General features: G+C 43.4%; 1 protein-coding gene across 1 annotated transcript; it reads right to left on the bottom strand.

The window, feature by feature from the left end:
* Nucleotides 1–7,927: 7,927 nt before the first annotated feature.
* Nucleotides 7,928–14,989, bottom strand: CLEC3A (C-type lectin domain family 3 member A). Its single transcript, XM_030297126.1, has 3 exons — nucleotides 14,856–14,989; nucleotides 10,537–10,620; nucleotides 7,928–8,319 (listed from the first exon to the last, which is right to left on the bottom strand). The coding sequence occupies exons 1-3, from the start codon at nucleotides 14,968–14,970 to the stop codon at nucleotides 7,928–7,930; spliced, it is 591 nt and encodes a 196-aa protein (XP_030152986.1). The 5' UTR covers nucleotides 14,971–14,989.
* Between the last annotated feature and the right edge of the window lie 6,121 nt (nucleotides 14,990–21,110).

Genomic DNA, 21,110 nt, shown 5'->3' on the forward strand with positions numbered 1-21,110 from the left:
CTCTCTCTCTCTCTTATAAACATTAAAACAATTATTTAAAGAAGACATGGCTTGGGGCGCCTGGGTGGCTCAGTCAGTTGAGCATCCAACTTTGGCTCAGGTCATGATCTCGTGGTTCACCAGTTCAAGCCCCACGTGGAGCTCTGTGCTGACGGCTCAGAGGCTGGAACCTGCTTTGGCTTCTGTGTCTCCCTCTCTCTCTCTGCCCCTCCCCCGCTCACACTCTGTCTCTGTCTCTCAAAAATGAATAAAAACACTTAAAAAAAAAAACATGGCTTGTGCCATGTAAATTTTTATAAGTGGAAAAGCCATACTGTTATAAGGTTAAATAGTACCCTAGATTTTTTTTTTCCCCAAATGAACCATGCTAAAAGATGACAAATATTAAAATTGAGCATTCAGTCTTCAAAGAGAAACTCTAGGGCTGATGGGCTGATTTGGGTTGCTCATTCTGGCTAAATCTACACCTTGGAAAATTACTGTCATTTTAATCTTCTTCTCCTTGTTCTTTGAATACTCAGGAAATTTCTTTTCTCAGAGCCACGTGTCATTTGATTTTTGAGCATTTGCTTCTAAAAAGATGAGGCCCCTTTTATCTTAAGTTCTTGGAAATCAGTTTGCAGCTGGTGATAATTTTCACTTTCTAAGCCTCTCCTATAAGTAACAGACTGCCATGCCCTTCTACCTACACTGTCTCATAAAATTGCCACATAAACTTTAATGAAGTAAGGGTATTATTCCACTTTCTAGCTATCTTCAAATGTTATAGAATTGCTTTCTGTCTGTCAAAAAGCTGATTTGGCAAGAAGACAGCCGTGTCCATCAGTTGTCACTGGCCCCCTGTGGTCAGCTGGTGTTGGAGCTGGGGGTGGTCGAGAGGCTAAGTCAGGGGCGATATGTTTTCCCAGGCCTCTCGTCACCTTGGTGCGCAGGGGAAGGCAGAGACTAGGCCGCTGCCCCTTCCTCTCCAGGAGGCTGAGCAGGGGCTCCTGGAAGGCGCCAGTAGTGAAAAAGTGACCATTGCGCCAACAGCCCTCCATGTTGCCGAAATCCACCCCTCTCGGCCAGAGGTAGCGGACATTGGCGGGGTCCAGCGCAGTCTGCTGCGGGCGCCCCTGCGGCGAGCCCCACGAGCGCGTCCTGCGGGGTCAGCTTCAGCACCCGCGCGAGCGGACAGCGACGAGTGCCGGGTCAGCCCCACCGGCCTGGGCCCGACCGCCAGCAGAGCCCAGCAGGCGCGCTGCCTCCGTGCCGGTCCGCGGCCGCCCCGACCCGCCACCACCAGCAGCCTGTCAGGCGCTGCCCAGCACCGGTGTCCGGCGCCGATGTCGCTGCCTGTTTGGGCCCCGTGGTCTCCGCGCCCATCCCTTCCAGGGATCTTGCGCTGCTGCAACCACTACGCTACCCCGGGGCAGGGCCCCTTCCCTCCAGCCTGCACACACCGCCCACCCCCCCCCCCCCTCCCCCTTGACACCTCTCTAGGGCTTCTGGGTGTCAGCAGGCAGACCGCCCAAACACGTAAATAGTTCCAGAAGTGGTTGCTGATAAGTATACCCCTTCATCGGGCTCAAGGCCGTGGTCACCCTTAGACATCCTGATGTCACCTCTTGAGACCTTCTAAAGCCTTGTTGTTTTACCCCCACTGTATCTCAGAACAGGTTTGTCGTTTTTTGTCATTCTGTTATTTTGGTAAGTTTTGAGTTAATGCCGTCTCCTCTATGTTTTTGTTCTTTACTGTAGGCCCAGTTCTTAGCACACCTTGCCATTTGTGTAACCCAAATGAGTATACCAGATGTAATAATAATGTTACCTGCTACGCGTGAGGCTTCTTACCAGTGCTGCCCGTCTGGCGCCAGCATCTGGGTTTTTAAAATTTATTTATTTTTAACTCAGTAGAGTAATGAATGTTTGTCACATGAACCATTACCAAAAAAAAAATTAACTTTATTTTTAATCCTCACAGTTTTATGAGTTAAATATTATGGATATTATGAACATTATTGTTTTACCCTGGTTTATTTACAGATTGGTGAAGTATTCAGAGAGGTAAGATGACATCTTCCAGGTCACAAAGCTAGTGAGCACATAAATGCTGGTATTCAAACCCGGGACAGACTGACTCCAAAGTTAGTGGCATTTACAGGGCCTGCTTTTGCTTAAGTGTGTACCAACTTTTTAGAAAGCAACTTAGCGCCATGTTGGAAAGTGTCTAAAGTTATTCCTACCCTTTGATTCAGTAATTCCACTCTGGAAATCTGTATTAACAAGGCAGGAAAGTCCAAAGTCAAGAAGAAGAAGAAAAAATCACCACAAAGATGTTAATTACAGCATTGTTTACAGAAAAAGAAAAAAGCAAAATTTCCATTTATTTAAATAAATATAAAACATTTATATTTAGTTGTTCAAGTAAAATTCCAATCAAAAATGTGTTTGGAAAATTGCAATCATGTATGTCCTCAAAGAATAACACACTGGAATATTATAGAACCATGAAAGTACTTTATGAAAAGGCTAGGAAAATGGTTATATTTATAAGTAAATAAAGCAGTATATAACACTGGTTAATGAAGTATTCTCTACAATTTTGCATGGGTGTTGGTAGAATTAGACCCTGCTGGATATATATGCCCAATAAATATTAAATTGGATAAATAAATGCAAAAGACTGAGATAAGGGATAATTTCTAAAATGTTTTTCTACTCTTCATTTTTTTCTTTAAAAAAATTTTTTTTCAATGTTTATTTATTTTTGAGAGACAGAGTGTGAGGAGGGGGGAAGGGCAGAGAGAGGGGAAGACATAGAATCTGAAGCAGGCTCCAGGCTCTGAGCTGTCAGTACAGAGCCTGACATGGGGCTCAAACTCATGAACCCTGAGATCATGACCTGAGCTAAAGTCGGACGCTTAACTGACTGAGCCACCCAGGCGCCCCTCTTCAACTTCTTTCTATGGTGAGTTGTTTTGGTTTTATAATGCAGCAAAACTATAGAGATGCCATATCTAGAGTATTTGCTTGCTTATAAATTGTATTTGCAACTCTGAGCTCACAGTGCTGTGAATGATCTATCATTCCTACTGATAGATAAGGTTCATGGACCCAAAGTTTATTCTTGGAATCCCATATGCCTATGTGTAGAGTCTGGGTCTTGGGACTCCAAGTTGCATGACCTTACCTGACCTGACCTGGACTGCCATGTTCCAGACTCTGAATTAGGAGACAGGAAAGTGAATTCTAGTCCCTACCCTGCCCCTGGCTTACTGGGTGATTTGGGGTAACTCACTTCTCTTAGGGTCTCTCTTTCTTGGACTTTTGCCCTGCTGGTGATCTAAGGTGGCTTTCTTTTCCATTCCCTCTTTCAGTGGAGAGAGGGCTGTCTGAGAAAAGGGTGACCGTCATGTCTAATACTGCCCCCTCTGGTCACTCCATCTTCCATCTGCCTGTTTCATTTCCTTCTGTTGCTATTTTCATTATGTCATTTAGTGATGCCATTTTGTCGTGTCGATCTTTCCACATTTAGTGATGTCCTTTTCAGAAAAGACCTTGTTTATTTTTTGTGTATTTTGCCTATCTAGAGGGAAGTTCTGTGAGATCATAGCCTAACCTGGGCGATAAGCCAACATAGACTAGTTCAAATGGAAAAGATAACTCATGTTGTCTTGTGTGGCTTGAAGGGATTGGCGTAGCTCGTAGGATTTACAGAAACGGAAACCGGGACCTAAGAGATGATGAACTCAGCATGATGTGAGCACACATACACATGCTTATTTCTCCCCCCACCCCAACCCCACCTCATCATTTCCTATCATCACCATCTTTGTTTTCCTTCATTCTGCACATTGCATCCATCTGGAAGGGAAGAATTGTGCCAGAAGCCCTAAATTCACTGTTCCAATGTAGCATCTCCGGCAGAAAGAGCTTCGTTGTTCGGTGTCAGAGGGCAACCACTGGAAAAGATTCTGCCTGGCTTTTCTTGGGTTGTGTACGACTCTTGGAACCAGTCACGCTAGGAGTAGAATTGTCATCTGTGCTTGCTCATGTGTGTGCATGTGGTTTGTTTTTTTTTTATCATTAGTGTATATTCAATTTGGTGTTTCTCCACAAAAAAGTTATTTATTTTTAAGTGTTTATTTTATTTATTTTACGGGTGGGCAGAGAGAGAGGGAGAGAGAATCCCAAGCAGGCTCCATGCTGCCAGTGCAGAGTTCAATGTGGAGCTCGATCTCACGAACCACGAGATCAGGACCCAGGCCGAAACAAGAGTTGGCCACTCGACCGACTGAGCCACCCAGGTGCCCCTAAAAAAACTTATTTAAATCATTGACCATTTTGTGGTGTTCTATTTAAACTACATATTAATAAGCTGTAAATCCACATAGCTTCCATATGTGAATAGAAGTACTAGTATTTTTCTTCTGAGATGCCATGGATAGTCTTGCTCTCCTCCTGTGTGCTATGTTTTTATATCCTTGAGTGTAGGTACCATAACTTCCTTTCTGTTCCTCCAATATTGCCTAGCAAATACCTAGTCAGTAGGTACCCTCTGAATTTCTGACATCAGATTAAATTCTCTGCTTAACTAGCTGAATTTGTGGCTTCTTCTTCGTTCATTGTATGTGCTTTATTTGAGGATATGATTAGTTTTCACTACCCTCAGAGCAGGAAAGACTATAACTTTATTTTTAGTTTAAGAAATGCTATTCAGCAATGCTAGGGAAGAGAAAGAAATCATTAAGCATTGCAATAAGTTCTCCTTCACATCATGAATTTGAGCCTCTCTTATTGATGTTTCCTTTAATTATTGATTTTTACCTTGTACCTCATTAATGATATGGATGGCATCTGGGGTAAGTAGAAAAATTGCTCTCAGTATTGTTCTTCGCTCAGATGAACTGTAGATCTTACCCTTGACATTTGAGCTAAAGTGAAACAAACTTTCAGGAATCCATCAGAGATTCTCTGGGCAAGTAACTAAAGCTTCAGGCCCTTGCAGTCAGACTGTGGTGCGTGATCTAGTGGGTGTGGTTTCACTTCACGGTAGAAGTGCTGAAGTTGAGACCTTAGCCCCGACCCTTGGGATCTGCAATTTAACAGATTTCCCAGGTGATTTGGAAGCACAACAAAGTACGAGAAGCACCACTCTAGAGATGAGAATCAGCTTCCTGGGAAAACTTGTAGGGCCTTGACTGTTGGGCTTTGAATATAATTGATATCTTCAGGAAGCCTAAGTGTTAACCCGAGGGATGACAATGTTAATGAATGTTGATGGCCTCCCACCATGAACTTGTGAGAGACATTGCTAATTTCTCAGGCTGCCCTTTCCACCAGACTTTAGGATGCTCATCCACATTCTCTACCTAGTCTGGTAGCTTTCATGGAGACAGAAAGGTTGGCCTAAGAGTTAAGACCTATTTACGAATCTTGCCTGAGGACCAATTGCTGTTTCCTAAATAGTGCCCCACAGGCCAAACAGACCAAAGGGAAACCTAGGTTAGGGAATCTTGTGGGTGTGGCTTTGGGATAATTTGTTGGGGGGGTAATGAAATCAAGATCATGAGTTTGGCCTTGGGCAAACCAGATAATTTCTTCATCCACTCCTTTCTGTCTTGTTCTGTCTCCTGTCCATCTGCTTGCTCGTCCTCATACTGAACTCATTTTGATTTCCCATCACTAACCTTCGCCTATTCTTTTGAATTAAGTGTCTTCTCTTGCTCTTTCTGGTTGGGGTACTTGGGAGAAGGATCATCTCAGTATCTGTAAGTCTCTTCTCCTGGGAACCCAAACTCTGACACTGATTTAGATGATCGCTGGTTGTCTTTATTCACCCTTTTGAAACAATCTCAGACTTATCAAGGTCATCTGTTTCGGGGCACCTGGGTTGCTCAGTCTGTTGAGCGTCCGACTTCAGCTCAGGTCATGATCTCACAGTCTGTGGGTTCGAGCCCCGCGTCAGGCTCTGTGCTGACAACTCAAAGCCTGGAGCCTGCTTCCAATCCTGTGTCTCCCTCTCTCTCTGCCCCTCCCCCAGTCTCATTTTGTCTCACTCTGTCTCTCAAAAATAAATAAATATTAAAAAAATTTTTTTTTTAAAAAAAGTCATCTGTTTGAGTAAAACAGTAGCCCAAAAAAGAAATCGATTAGAGTCCACTTCCTTGCCCACTTGAACAGGCTTGATATTATTTCAGTTCCCCCACAGTTACCAAGGATGTAGGATCTGAGTCAACGTTTTAGATTCTGCTCATAACTCCACTACTTCCTGGCACGTGATGTGGGGCATGTCACCACATCTCTCTTTTTTCACTTTGTTCTTCTGCGGAATGAAACAATTCTGGAGCCTAACTCCCAGGGTTGTTCTGGAGGTTAATGAGAATCATGTAAAATTTGGTACAGTACCTGGGATATGATGAGAATGGAATACCATTAATGTCTACTAATTTCATTATTGTCATAATCTTTAAGGAGATTCTGGTTGTGTTGGAAAGAGTTGGTCAGGGTCAACCAAAACCAGTTGTAGGTACAATTTTCTCTTTAACATTCCCCTCCTCCCTCCAGACTTTAAGTCTTTATTGTCATATAGAGTTGTTCTCCTAAGACATCTAAATCACCAGTTCAATCAGCTACGGGGTATTTCCTCCCCCCAAATTGTGCCAAGTTTGATATAAACCAACATAGTTTGAATAACTATAATCAACATCCAGATGCATTCACATCAGTCAGAACTCAGGCTTTATTATTATGCAGTAAAAGAAACTAAAACTGACTTCCAAGCACATGTAACTGATGTTTGCAGAGAAACATATTGCTCATAAGACATACCTGATATTTAAGGGAAAAAATGACACTCACTTGAAGAACATAATATACTTAGAATTGTTGGATTCTAAGAAGCCCATTTCCCAGAAGCCTAAGCTTTGTCATTTCTTATTAGGCAATGAGGTTATTTTACACAATCTGGTTAAACTAGTTAATGGAAATAGCATTTGACAGAATAAAATATTGCATAGATGTATCACTCCAAAATAGTACTATTGAAATCCAATGTTCAACCTCCAAAGATAGATTGCCCCTAATAAACTCAAATATATGCTTGTTGAAATATATGTAAGTATATAAAGTATATAAAAAAAGGAAGCTGACATATTTAATATCAGCTCTCCATTTCATCCAGGAGGATAACGATACAAAAGCAAGGGAAAAGTAGACATATTTTCTTTTTCCTATTTTATTTCCCCATACAGTCTGCCTTCGGGTTACTCATTCAAGTCAGAAATTGTAACATAATGCTGGGGCTAGAAGTTGACCAAATATGCTCCTTTTCAGATCATGACTGAGCATTTTCAGAATCAGCGTGTATATATGGTGGAGGAAGAGGGTCTTGAAGAAAAGAAAGTTAAATCAGAACACTTCTGAGAAATCTGTATTCTGAAGTGGCAGACACAGTACAAGTCCCACCAGGGGATGCAGCCACTCAGAAAGGTTAACGGGCCAGCAAGGGGCTGTGACTGGGATGGAACAGATGGGGCATCAGGCAGAGAGGTTTCTAGATTATACCGCACCCTGAATCTCTGATTTAGAGAATTCTCATCAATAAAATGTCTGCTAAACTTCCAAGAGAAAAATCTTCTAGCCTAAGCTTGTTTTTCTGGATTTTGTATTTTTAACACAGACCTGGTTTCTGGATAAGGGAGAGGGCCTAGGAAATTGGGGAGGATTTGAGAGCCCATTTTGCAGAAGCCACATTAACAGCGTGCACGTAGGTGGATCATTATTTTCTGATCTGTAGCCCACAGAGGGCAACATCACAATGAAACGTGATAGCGAAATTGGATATCTCTTGTATTCCTACGGGCACAGATGCCCATGTGACAATTCTGACTTCCTCTTGTGAACCATCAGCCTATAAATCGTGACCGAGCTTGCAAAGGGTGTATCAAGGGATGATAAACTCGCATATGTACCTCTTGGTGCTACGACAGACCTCGTCACTCCATTTGCCCTCAGCTGACTGGGAGAACAGAGCACAGTTTTCGCGCTTACCGCCATTAGGCTGTGCACGGTCCCAGTTGAGGAAGGAGACGGTGACTCCGTTGACATCAACAAACTTGCCCTCGGTGACCATGTCATTGATGCCCAGCCAAAAGTCATTGACACCTGGCAGGCTTCTTTTACCATAGTCTCGGAGGGCGTTGATCTCGTCAGAGTTTCTGGGGACCACCAGGGTTCCTCCCTTGGAGATACAGTCTTCGTTAGCTTCATGGAAGTGCTTCAGGCCTTCCGAAGCAAGGTAGCATTTCTTGTGAAACTTTGTGCCTCGGAGACAGACTGTAAAGATGTGAAATTGGATATATTAAGAGGCTTTTTTTAATGTTAGACATCTAGGGCTAGACTTGGAAAACGGCCATTAATATTTGTGGAATGAATGATATGTGATGATAATGCTGAGTTAACATTTATTGGAGATTTTGTATGTGTCAGACCCTATGCCAAGCACTTTATAATAATGAACTTGTGTCATAATCACAGCAGTCCCATGAAATGAGATTGTATTGCTCTTGTCTTTACTATTGAGGCTTATAGAAGTTGTTATTGTAACAACTTAGTATGTAAAAATGTAACTTACGTAGTATAGATGATCACAATTACATAAACCCACCTCTGTCCCACCCCACCCTCAAAACATGGTTTTTAGTCTCATGCTGCTTTGATATATACCTACTTGCTAGTTTGTATAGCTCCATTGTGTGCTGAATTTCCTTGGAACTTTTGGGACTGGGTGGTATTTCATAATGATTTAAAAAACAAAACAGACAAAAGTCTGAGCTGACATATGGAGAGACAGTGATTTTGTTACATAGATAACTCAGCCCTGGTAATATTGTTTAGGTTATCCAGGATAAACCAAACATAAAGATAGTTTTAGGGTAAAGCATTAGAGGGTTGCCTGGGTGGCCTAGTCGGTTAAGCATCCGACTTCGGCTCAGATCATGATCCCACGGTTCGTGGGTTTGAACCCCGCGTTGGGCTCTGTGCTGACAGCTCGGAGCCTGGAGCCCGTTTCAGATTCTGTGTCTCCCTGTGTCTCTGCCTCTCCCCTGCCCACACTCTGTCTCTCAAAAATAAGTAAATGTGAAAAACAACATTAAAAAAAAAGCATTGGAGAACCTCGCTCTGACAGTTACTAGGTGTGTAACTGTTGGAGAAAATACTCAATTTATCTGTGCCTCAGTTTTCTCAGGTATAAAATGACGATAATCATAATGGCACCTATCTCATAAATTGTTGGAGGATTAATGTGTTAATGTTTATGAAGTATTTACGGTGCCCAATTGTGGGTAAAGCATTAATAAAACCCTTTTGCTTCCTGCATGGGCATTTGACGTTCCTTTAACTTTCGAATTCTGTTCCTGGAAGCCCGATAAAGGGAATATGTCAGTAGTAGTATCAAGTAACATCGCTTATGGTAAAAATAACCTTGAACTGGTAACATTTAGCTGGCCTGGGAGTTATAAATCCTCGATAGGAAGCCATAACTTTAGTTTTCCCTGAAAGTGCTAACTCTTGTAACCGGACAGGTCTCTTGCAGAACCCTTGAAATGCTGCTTCTGGAGTTGTTATGTGAGGTATTGGATCCCGGGGGTATGAATCTTGTGAGCAAGGGCTATTCTTGAACCCACGCAGTGTGGCTCCCTTTTCCTTACGCCTGGGAGCCAAGAAGGGTAGCTCTGGGACAACAGCTTGGACAGCTGCATCCACTGCTTGGGAGCCCTAGCCCCTTGCAAAGAGGAGTGTTAAATGCTGCCCTCTTTTGGCAGAGCTGTGGTTCTAACCAATGTCCTTCCATTTGCATATGATGCACAGTGTGGCCCGAGTGAGTCCTGTGATGCTGTATTTAGTTGAACCTCAGCAGATCTCCCAATGGGCACGTAATAACCATCTGATGAATGCTAATTATTTTCGCCCATTAATACTTGCTTCAATTCTGTTTCATTGCCTATCAGAGAAGAATTGTGAACACACTTTTAAAATGCATTATTGACATGCCTGTTTTTATTTCTCTACCAGCCATATATATAGGAGAAGGGAGTGGAAAACCAAGCTGATTTCCCAAAAATAGTTGTCTCCCCTGCTTTTGAATCCTCTCTCCTGGACACACCTCTGGCTTGTCAATGTCTCTTTCAAAACGATGTCACCTAGGGGTGCCTGGGTGGCTCAGTAGGTGAAGCGTCTGACTCTTGATTTCAGCTCACAGTTTGTGAGATCCAGCCCAAGGTTGGGCTCTGCACTGACAGCACTGAGCCTGCTTGGGATTCTCTCTCTCTTTCTCCTTCTGCCCCTCCCCTGCTCATATTCTGTCTCACTCTCTCTGTCTCTCTCTCTCTCTCTCTCTCTCTCTCTCAAATAAGTAAACAAATAAAAATAAAAAGGTGTCACCTAGGACTTGACGTGTACTCTAGGCGTGGCTTGAATTGCTGGCAAATCACAATTTCTTTTCCTGTCTCTTTTGAGACAAAGCATCGATGGGGATGGGTCGGGTCTTACCTGTCTGTAAGGCTTGCATTTCCTTCAGGGCATTGACTTCTCTCCAGAGCTTTTCAACTTGAGTCTTCAGGTCTCCATCCTTTTCTGGGGGATATTTTCGAGAGGGTGGGGTGGGTAGGAGGAATGAAAAGTATGTGATTAGAGTAAGATAAAAGTAAAACAAAATAAAACTTTGGGATCCAGAATGTAAGGTGGGGGTGGTCTTGATGAAACTGACCCCAGTGTACATGAAAATTAACGCATGAAAGGAAGTCGCCCAGGAAGATGCATAGAGCTTGGCTGTGCTAATAAAACCAGAAGGTCCTTCTGTGAGACAGGGCTGCTATGCCTCGCCAGCCCCATCCTGTGGGACTCGCCCTCCCTCAGGCATCCAACCTGTTGACTTTGAGAGCCTCTTAGAGCAACGTACGTCATCTCCAGACGCTTTCCTTTGGGTTCCTCCCGCCTGGAATACACTTGCCCCAACTCTTGTCCGTTTCCTTATCGAGCTGAAATATCTTTTCTAGACGCCTCTTCTCGTTATTTTCTCTGTATTAGCATCTATCTGACTAATCTCTTTCTTTGAACCTTTTACTTTCTTGAGAGCACTTTAATCCGTAATTATTTTTCACTTGCACTTGCGTACGTCTTCCTGTCCATGGTGCTCCTGATTCGTAATAGGATGAATAAACAAGATCCTAGGACTGATAGGGGCTGCCTTAGATATTGACAGTTTGAGCTCTTCAAAGGCAGGAATCATAATAAATTGTAAGAAATAATAAAAAAAAAAAAACAATATTGAGAGCCAGCATATACTGTGCACCAGGAGCTTAATTCTTTCAATATTCCCATGAAACAGACACCATCACTATCCTCCGCTCACAGAAGAAATAGAGGCACAGAAAGCCGAATGAATCTGCCATACGTCAGCCAGCCGCTACGGTGCAGCTGGGATTTGAATCTCTCTCCCTCCAAGTATGTTCTCTTCACATCACTCCGATCTGCTCTTGCACAGTAATTGCCTGGGCCCTGGCACATGGCCTTAGAGGAGACGCTTGAAGCTTGGTATGAACTGTCCCCAGCTGCCTCCTTATGTAGATGCCATATGGGGAATCTGTGTTCTGTCCTGGATTTTTCAGGACGGTCCCAAATCCACGCACGCTGATTCATCCTCCTCTTAAACTTGCAATCTGCCAGCCGGGTGGTCCCACATTTGGGTTAGGAAAATGCTTTCTGGGGTACCCGGGAGTGGACCCCACCTCCTTTTCACTTGATAGTGCACATCAGTCCTCAAAGCATCCAGTAGCTCAGCTCAGAAATACAGTAACCCACGAATGTGCTCAAGGAGACCATTCAATCCAGAGTAAATATAAGGGTGCATTCAGAATGCAAGCCCATCGACTGTTTGTTGGAGGCCAGGTTGGCAAAGACCGCGGGAGACTTGCTTCCAAGTTTGAAGCTGTCAACCATACAAATGTCACCGCCCTTCCCTCTCAGCTTCCTTCTCCATTCTGTATAAATAAGTGCCCTCCACAGGGAAGCTGTAAACTGTAATTAACATGAAGACACATGAATAATATTATCCTCCTGAGAGTCCATTATGGCAATCATTATCCAGGTCGCTTGGCTTTGCCTTCTGTCCTTTGTGACAAACGTGGATGTGTTTTGTATACACTGAATGCAGGGAACAATTATTTCACTGTAAAAATTATATTTTATTCATTTCTATGACACATAATTTATTAAGACCTATGGCCTAAATACCACGGAACTTTTGTTTTTGGAGTTAAATCACTCAATAACCCTTTTGAGTTAAAAAAGAAAAAAAAAGAAAAAAGCTTCCTTTCATTTTCTTGATGTTTTTCTCCAAAAGTAGTTTCAGTACAGAAATGCAAAAATAATTCCTGGGAAGCAACCAGGAAACACACATAGGAGTTCTACCCCAGTCTCATTAACAACCAAAAAAGGAATATTTGTCAACCTTATTAACCATCAAAGAAATGCAAATTAAGAGACGTGTTTTGTTTTGGGGTTAGGTTAGCAGAGCTTCAGCCGATGATGCGATGTTAGGTGTGTGGGGTGGTCACTCTCATACTCTGAAGACCGAGGCGGCCTGGGTTGATGCCATTATTTTGGGAGACGATTGGAAAGTGTGCTAAACCTGCGTTTCCTAGAGGTGTATCCTAACGTCCTACCTTAGCATGGGGTCCATATATGTGTTCAAAGCCATTCACCTAGGCATTGGATCAAAAAAGATGGAAACCAGACAGAAGTTCACCAAGAGAGAACAGAGTACATGAATCACGATCCAGCCTTGCAATGGAAGATTATGCGGCTGTAAAAGGGACGGGCGTATGCCTTATGTGGATAGCCAGGATCCAATAGATGAAAGAAATTAATAGCCAATGCTTATTTGTTTAAAAATATCAAGTTTTCATTGTGCATTAGAAAAACTCTGGTAAGACTATTTCCCGACCGGTAACAGTGGGTAATTCTGTGGAGAGGGTTGGGAGAGAAAAAAATGGCTTTCCCTTTTGCATTTCTAAAGTTTGGTATCATTCCCAGGTACTTAAAATATTTTAAAATTGTACGTGTTGGTGGAAAGAGAAGTGTTCGGTAAGTTCACGCTTATTGCTTCACTTACTGGTTTAGAATCTGCTTTCTGACCTAACAGCAAAAATTCCTTGGGGAGGCTGATGTTTACGCGGTGCCCCCAGTCAGTTAAAAGGCACACAGAAAGAAGCTTGAGTGAGCTCTTGCGAGTGGGTGGGGATGGGTTGGGGGAGCTCGGCGCCACCTGAGCTGAATGGCTTCAGAAACGCCCCCACAGCGCGCGCGCGCGCGCGCACACACACGTCCGCGTGTTCACGCCCCATCCCCCACCCCTCCCCCCATGGTCACCCCTTTGCCATTGCCTCCCAGCGGTGAAGAGACTCTAGCAATGAAAATGCCCCATCACACAGTGTCTTTGCTCTCCCTGTTCTCATCTTCACCAAATGCTTTATCCTAAGTGAGAAGTATTTTAACCTTCCATCCAATAGAGGGAACCGGAAACTGGAGTATTTTATAAGGAAAAGAGATTCCCCCTGAAGAAACGTTGCATCAGACCTAAATCTTAGAAATAAATGCCCCCTGAAAAGGGCACTTTGTAATATATTCAGAGCAGGACACAAGACAAGCCTCCTTTTTACCCAACCCCCCGGCCATGCTGTGTGTCAAATCCAGGCTTGAACTCCATGGGTACGCTTGGTATGTTTTGTTACTAAGGCAGTGAACTTGAGAAGGAAATAGTGTCATTATATTCACCCTGAAATATCCTGAGAGGAAAATGAAAATAACTCAGGGGATGAGCTAAAACATCACACTGCTTCTCTCTTGATACTTTTTTCCTCTTGCTATGGTTCAGCATATTGCAAATAAATTACTGTTGTCTTTGTTCTTTGCAGGATTTTTTTTTAATTTTGAGAGAAAGAGAGAGAGAGCAAGGGTGGGGCAGAGAGAGAGGGGTACAGAGGATCCAAAACGGGCCCTTTGCTGACGGCAGACAGCCCGATGCAGGGTTCGAACTCACAAACTGGGAGATCGTGACCTGAACCAAAGTTGGACGCTTTACCAACCGAGCCACCCAGGTGCCCCTGTTTTTTTCTTTCTTACCTCTTCACTCAATTCGAGCCACCCAGATTTGGGGATTGCTAGGAGGTTCAGTTTTGCATTACAGTGTTTTCGAATATGATGTGACTTCACATGAAGAAATATTTTTAAATTTAAAAAGAGGTTCAATTTCTTTCTGATGTGGAAAAGCTTAAATGTGTTGGATAGACTGTCCTTATGTTGTCAGGGGTACGAAGACATACATACGTGATAACCAGTGACGAAACGGAAGCCATATCACAATAACTCTGTCCTTACCTATACATTTAATAAGAGTATAGCTCTCTTAGAAATACATTTGAACAGTTATACAATATCTAAGAATGAGACAGTATACTCTATTAATCAGTCTATTCTACTCGATCCCTCATTCATAATACCAGATATCCACGTATCTATGTTGACTCTCTCTAAAGAACATTCTGTGTGGCTGAGCTCGCTTGACAAAGGATGTACAATGCAGAAACTTTTTCTGTTAAAAACAAAAGGCCTACTGCTGATTCCTTGGAGTATCAAACTGTCCCAGAGAATTAAAAGGTCACTCTGTTTTCTGAAATGCCATATCCACATGATGGCATGGCACGATCACCGGAGACAGTTTTCCCGGCAGAGCTGGGAAATGAACACTGCCCAGTCCCTCCCCACACTGAGCAATCCTAGAATTTTGCTGGAGTGAAAAGCCCCATTACCTTTCACTCGGCGTTTGCTGTGCTTCCTGGCTTTGAATTTGGATGTGTGGCTGGTGGTCTGGTCCAGGAGTAAGGTGATAACCAGGATGTAAATTACAAGCCCGTTCTTTGCCATGGCTCTTGGGTAAGTCTGATGACCACTCTGCCAGTGCCTCTGGAGTAGCTAAGAGGCGAGTGGACTGGACAGCCTCATCTTGCTCTGGAGGGCGTGGGCCAGCTTTATAAAAGTCCGTGTGAAGGTTGGCTGGCGTCCTGCTGACGAAATGTTTCAATTCCTCGGCTGGCCACAGCATAAGGTGGCCCCTTGTTCTTGTGTCTCGGGTTAGCCTTTTTTTTTTTTTTAAATATTCCGGTTACATTTTCTACTTGACTTGCCTTTTCAGGGGGTATGAGAGTTAACTAAGAGCTTAAGGGTTTTACCTGCTTTCTTCTTTTCTTTTTTTTTAAAGTCCAGGAAGTTTGGAGTCTCTCTGTGAGGACCTCAGTTTGTAAGCCCTTGCTTTGGACCTCCGAAGTTCACTTAATGTTCTAGGAAACTCAATTCGGGTTTCAGGGCAAAAAAAAAAAAAAAAAAAGGCACACACAAAAAACTAGGAAAGCTAGTGTGTGTGTGTGTGTGTGTGTGTGTGTGTGTGCGCGCGACATCAGAGTCTACACATGCTCAAGTGTCTATACAGCTCCAAGTGGGACTTGGGAATGACTCACTCACAGGGATGGCTAGAGTGGAGAGTCCGTGATAAAGGAGAAGCCTTTCTATTAGGATTTTGTGGATCAACCAAGAATTGTATTTGGGGGAAACACACCTCAGAATGAAAAGAAAATTAAGACAGTGACTTATTTCCGTAAGAATTAATGTAGAATATCAATTACAGCTATTTTGCAGACCCCCATCAGCCAACACTTTTTTCCTTGAAATTACCCCAAATGCTTAAAAAATACTTTCGAAGGGAAGATAGAAATTAACAGAAGAATAAACTGGAAGACTCGGTATGATTATTCTTACCTTAACAATGGGCTTTTTAGGACAAGTACCGGGGACCAGATAGGCTTTTGTATGAAAAGCAAGGGACTTCCAGACTTCCATTATTTATTTATTTTCTTCCTTCCTTCCTTCCTGTCTTTCTCGCTTGCTCTTTCTTTCAGACAATACAGGAAAAATCAAGGGGTGATTGGTTCCTTCTGGATCTTGGGGAAACCAGTCGAATCCGTCTTCATTGCCTTCCTGTCACAGCCTCTTTGTACCCTTCCCACGTATTGATACCAAAGTAAAACCGCTTGATAGAGAAAAGTCTGACATAATTTAGTAAGTGTGAAATAAAGAATGAAGGTTTTACTTATAATGCAGGCTCCTCATACTGATTTGGGCAGTCTACGGGTGGGTAGACATTTGAGGGCGTTGTGGAAAGAAACTGAGCAAATTTCCCATTCTAATTTCACCTCTTTATCAGCTGTGTGACCTCTGGCAACTCACTGAACCTGCCTGGGCCCGTTCTCACACTTAGGAATGCCTACTTTACAGGGCTATTGGAAAGATTAAGTGAATAGTGGCTATAAACACTTAGCACAGTGCCCAGTGCTTAATGATAATAACAGTAATAATATCTGTAATATCCTTACCATTAATTATAACAGTACATACAATTTATGGAATACCAGATCTCTTTTGTCTTCAGAGCGAGGCTATGGGATAAGTATTCTATTTATAGATCATCGAAGCTGAGCCTCAGGACAGTTAAGTGGATTTCTTCATCACTCAGATGCCAGTGGAGTCAGAGTAGAATTTAAAATCTAGTTTGGGGGTACAAATAAAAAAAGTAAATAAAATCTCATTTTGATTGACCCTGGGAGGTCTCTCCTCTGACCTGGCCTGAGAAAAGAGATGCTTTGATTTGAATAGGGAAAAGGATCAATGTCTTATAACTGATCGTATGATTGATCGGAAATACTTCTGGCCAGCTTCTCAAATCCTTTACTCTGAGAAGAGATTTCAAGCTACAGAATGGTGGGGGAAAGCTAACGATTTCTCTTGGATCTTTGATCTGTGCTGTGTTCGAACTAGACTTGTAACAAAAGGCTATCTTTTTCCTTCAAAATGAATCTGTATTGTTTCGGGCTCTTCTTTTCCAGGAGAACCTCTGGCATTTTTTTGAATTTGTTTTCTTGGAGCCAGACTCTAAAGCCTATGCTTTTGTCCTTTTAAATTAATACACTTTATTTTTTAGAGCAGTTTAGAGAAGTTAGTTAGAGAAATTAATTACATTTAAATTAATACACTTTATTTTTTAGAGCAGTTAAAGTGGAGCAGAAAGTATAGAGAGCTTGCCCTGCCCCCCTCCCCAGTTTCTCCTATTATTAACATCTTGCAAAAAAACAAAACAAAAAACAAACCATAAAAAAGTCCTGTGCTTGTATGGTGTATTTGTTGCAATTGATGAATGAATATTGATCTATTGCTGTCTGCTAAAGCCAGGATTCTCCCCTGGCCGCTCTAACCTCCTATACTCTCTCCCTTAAATGATCTTAATCCTTCTTGTGGCTTTAAATTCTCTGTCTGGGATTCTCCCACATCTACCTCTCAGTTTGGGTCTCCTCCTTCAGATTCACTGTTGAAATTGCCCACATGACGATGTCTCGGAGACATTTCAAATTCGCGATGGTTAAAATGAAATTCTGGGGGCACTTGGGTGGCTCAGTCGGTTGAGCGTCCGACTTCAGCTCAGGTCCTGATCTCACGGTTCGTGGGTTCGAGCCTCACGTCGGGCTCTGTGCTGACAGCTCAGAGCCTGGAGCCTGCTTCGGATTCTGTGTCTCCCTCTCTCTCTGCCTCTCCCCTGCTCGTGCTCTATCTCTGTCCCTCAAAAATAAATAAATGTTAAAACAAATTTTTAAATGAAATTCTAGATTCTTCCCCCGTTAACCTCCCATGAATTTTAAAAAAGTCTCATTCCTCGCGAGGCTCCCTGGTACAGTTAATGTCTCCAGCCCATTCAGGGGGCCACTTCTGAAGCTCTAGGCGTCTTTTTGCCCCCACCCCACCCCTCCTTTGCCTGCAATGCCCTTCCTCATGACCTTGTCAACAGCAAGTGCTGTGGTTTCTGCCCGCACATGCATGCTTCCTCTTTCTACCCTTCGTCCCATCGGAAGTCACCAAGACCTCTTGTCCTGAACGCAGCTCAGCCACCCTGTTCCCTCCCAACTCAAGCGAACGCTCCACATATCACCAAAGGGATTGTCACTCTCCAACCTAAAACCCTCCAAATCTTACCATTGTCCTTATGATGAAACCCAGGCTTCTTACCTTGGTTTCTGAAGACCTCCTGCCTGGTGGGACCCACCTGGTTTGTCCTTGTGACTGTCCCATTTGTGAGGTCTTTTGCCAACTTTGAGCCATATCCCGTTCTCTCTTTCCATCCCCACTCTGCTTTTCCACGTGCTTTTTCTCTGTCACTGTACCCAGTCCCTTCCCAACCTTGAACTGTTGGTGTGAGTCCAAGTGAGTCTGACTGGCGCCTTCTTGTCCCCCAGATCTGAACTTGAAACTCACCTTCTCAGACATATCTTCTCTATCCTATCTGCATAGTTTAGGGAGTCCTGCTCTGTTTTCTCCCTGAAGGTACCCTTCTTCCTTTACAGCCCTTCTCATACTTGGTACTCATTTAAAAATGTATTTACTTAATTGACTGCCGGGTTGGATGTCTGTCTCTCTGGCTAGGCTGTAAGCTCCCAGAGGGCAGGGGCTCTGCTGGGTTAGCTCACCTCTGCATGCAGCACACTACTTTGCACACTGTGTTTGCTCAATAACTATTGACTAATGTGTGGCGGGATGGTTTTGCTTTTGCTTCCCTCCCTTGCTCTGAGGCTCCAGCAACCAGGCACTTGACCAAGGAAACAGCAACTCAAGTCTTGGAAGAGTGAAGGGACAGACTCATTTGGCGTAAGAACATTTGGAGTCATGCTAGGAAACCAGCCCGCTCAGCACTGGGGAAGCTCGGATTGGCTTTCAGGTGCCTGGCACTGAGGCCAGACAGGGATGGGAGCTTCCTTTTAACTTCTCTTCCTCCCGCTGAGATTCTAAGTCCACTTCATCCTCCTTTAGGGAAAAACCATTGGAAACTAAATGGCTGCAGGTTTGGCTGGGAGAAGATGGGGGTTGGATCTGAGAATATTCTTAATGTAAGGGTTTTTGTCCTTATCCCAAATGCTGATTGACATCAGACATGGCCTTCCCCTTTGGGTGAGCCTCCACCCCCCAAAACCTCAACAGGAATAACAGGGGAGAAGATGGCAATGATCTGGGAGAAAATCACATCAAGGACTACACACACACATCAAAGGTATTGGGGGCAGGTGGCCTTGTCCCCACCTTGTTCTTGGGGAGGGCAGACCTCCTCACTCAGTGTTCTTGGAGGCTGAACAATCCCTTTTTTATGGGGCATGATGATGTCATCAGCTCGTCCCCTGGGCTGGACCAGGCCTTCTGAAAGGGCTATTTAAGAAGAAGTACACATTTATAGCCAGGGAATAGGAACTATAAAAATATTGTCTTTAGTCAGAAAGTGTTTTGGTGAGGATTTAAAAACTGTCACCAGAGTTTAAATTTCCTTAATAAATTGCTGTTTACAACATGTCTCCTGACCACCCTGTGTAACTGATGTGTTTATTCCACCGGCTGCTATTTTAAAGTTGCGCTAAGCCGCTGTTTTCCAGAGTGTCTAACAAACAAGTTCATCTGTCCTCATCGTTGTTTGTCCGTTAATACTCACGGCTGAAGTCTTTGAAGGCTGTGTTCAGAGGGTCAAGGGCAGAATTTAGGGGGAGTGATAGGGCAGAACTCATTACAGCAGGGTGGAGGTTGAAATGCTTGAAGGAAAAATTGGTTATGGATTGTGTACAAATTGTGTCATTTATGTTTAGGCCTATTACTTGCAGCTGTGACTGGCAAAAGTGTCAGGGAATTTGAAGAGAAGACTGTGGATGGGGATTAGGGAGAGAGTTCAAAGACCTTGCTAAGATGGGATAGCATTGGATATAGGTAAGGAGCAAGGACTCTGAGAGTCTGGGGTTAAGATTTTAGATCTGTTACTTTTTAGTTGTGTGACAATGGTCAGACTTTGTCATTTCTCCTAACTGTAGCTTCCTCATCTGTCTTAACAGAATGTTGAGAAAATTAGAACATGTCTATAAAACATGCAAGCCACATCTTGTCATAGTATGTCATCAATCAAGGGAACTTAGGCTTCCCTAATGACCACGATATAGATGCATGAGGCACCATATCTCTATAAGGTCCTCAGACTTACCCTGGCCCTGACCTCAACCTTATAGGTTTGGTCCTCTTTGCACCCACACTGATCATACTTTATCATAGAACTTCTAAACATCTTACACTGGTTAGTCTCCCTCACATTTTTTACCTGGGACACAGATCTTGCCTTATTCTCTGCTGATTTTCTTTTTTTTTTTTTATTTTTTTTAACGTTTATTTATTTTTGAGACAGAGAGAGACAGAGCATGAACGGGGGAGGGCCAGAAAGAGAGGGAGACACAGAATCTGAAACAGGCTCCAGGATCTGAGCTGTCAGCACAGAGCCTGACGCGGGGTTCGAACTCACGGACCGCGAGATCATGACCTGAGCCGAAGTCGGACGCTTAAGCAACTGAGCCACCCAGGCGCCCCTCTGCTGATTTTCTAGACCAACAGTTGGACCCACTGTCCAATAGAATGCTCAATAGCCATATGTGGCTAACCACTCCTATATCGGATGGCATAATTTTAGTGTCTAATGCAATGAATAATGCGTAGTAGGCATTTAATAAATGTCTATTCCATGAAGTGGTTCAACCAAAAGGATTTAGAGTAAGGCGAGTGGTGATTTAGATTCAATTAATCTCATCCTAACTACTGTGCTAGGATTTTTCATATAAAGCCTATAAGGAAGGCATTGTTATCCCTGTTTTATAGAAGGTGGACCTAGCCTTAGGGAGCTAAGTGGCTTTTCTTGGAATTTTCAACAGCTGGTCTCCTCAGCTGAGGGGTGGGCCCACCCCCCCAGTGATGAAGGGATCTGGGGCTCTGTGGGCTTACCTACAGGTCGGTGTGGCATTTTCTGGTAAAGTCAGGGTGGTGGGATTAGAACAATGGCATCCCAAGTTTGGGAGAGACACATCTCTGCTTTGAACGCTTCTCATGATGGAGAATTCATTCCCCACGAAGGCAACCAGTTCTGCTGCTAGAAAGTTTTGCTTTACCCAGAA

The sequence above is a fragment of the Lynx canadensis genome, chromosome E2 (assembly GCF_007474595.2).
Source record: "Lynx canadensis isolate LIC74 chromosome E2, mLynCan4.pri.v2, whole genome shotgun sequence".
NCBI lineage: Eukaryota > Metazoa > Chordata > Mammalia > Carnivora > Felidae > Lynx > Lynx canadensis.

Coding starts and splice junctions, on each gene's coding strand:
- CLEC3A (XM_030297126.1), bottom strand. CDS start 14,970: ATGGCAAAGAACGGGCTTGTAATTTACATCCTGGTTATCACCTTACTC. Junction 10,621..14,855: donor CAGCAAACGCCGAGTGAAAG/GTAATGGGGCTT, acceptor AATATCCCCCAG/AAAAGGATGGAGACCTGAAG. Junction 8,320..10,536: donor AATGCAAGCCTTACAGACAG/GTAAGACCCGAC, acceptor ACATCTTTACAG/TCTGTCTCCGAGGCACAAAG.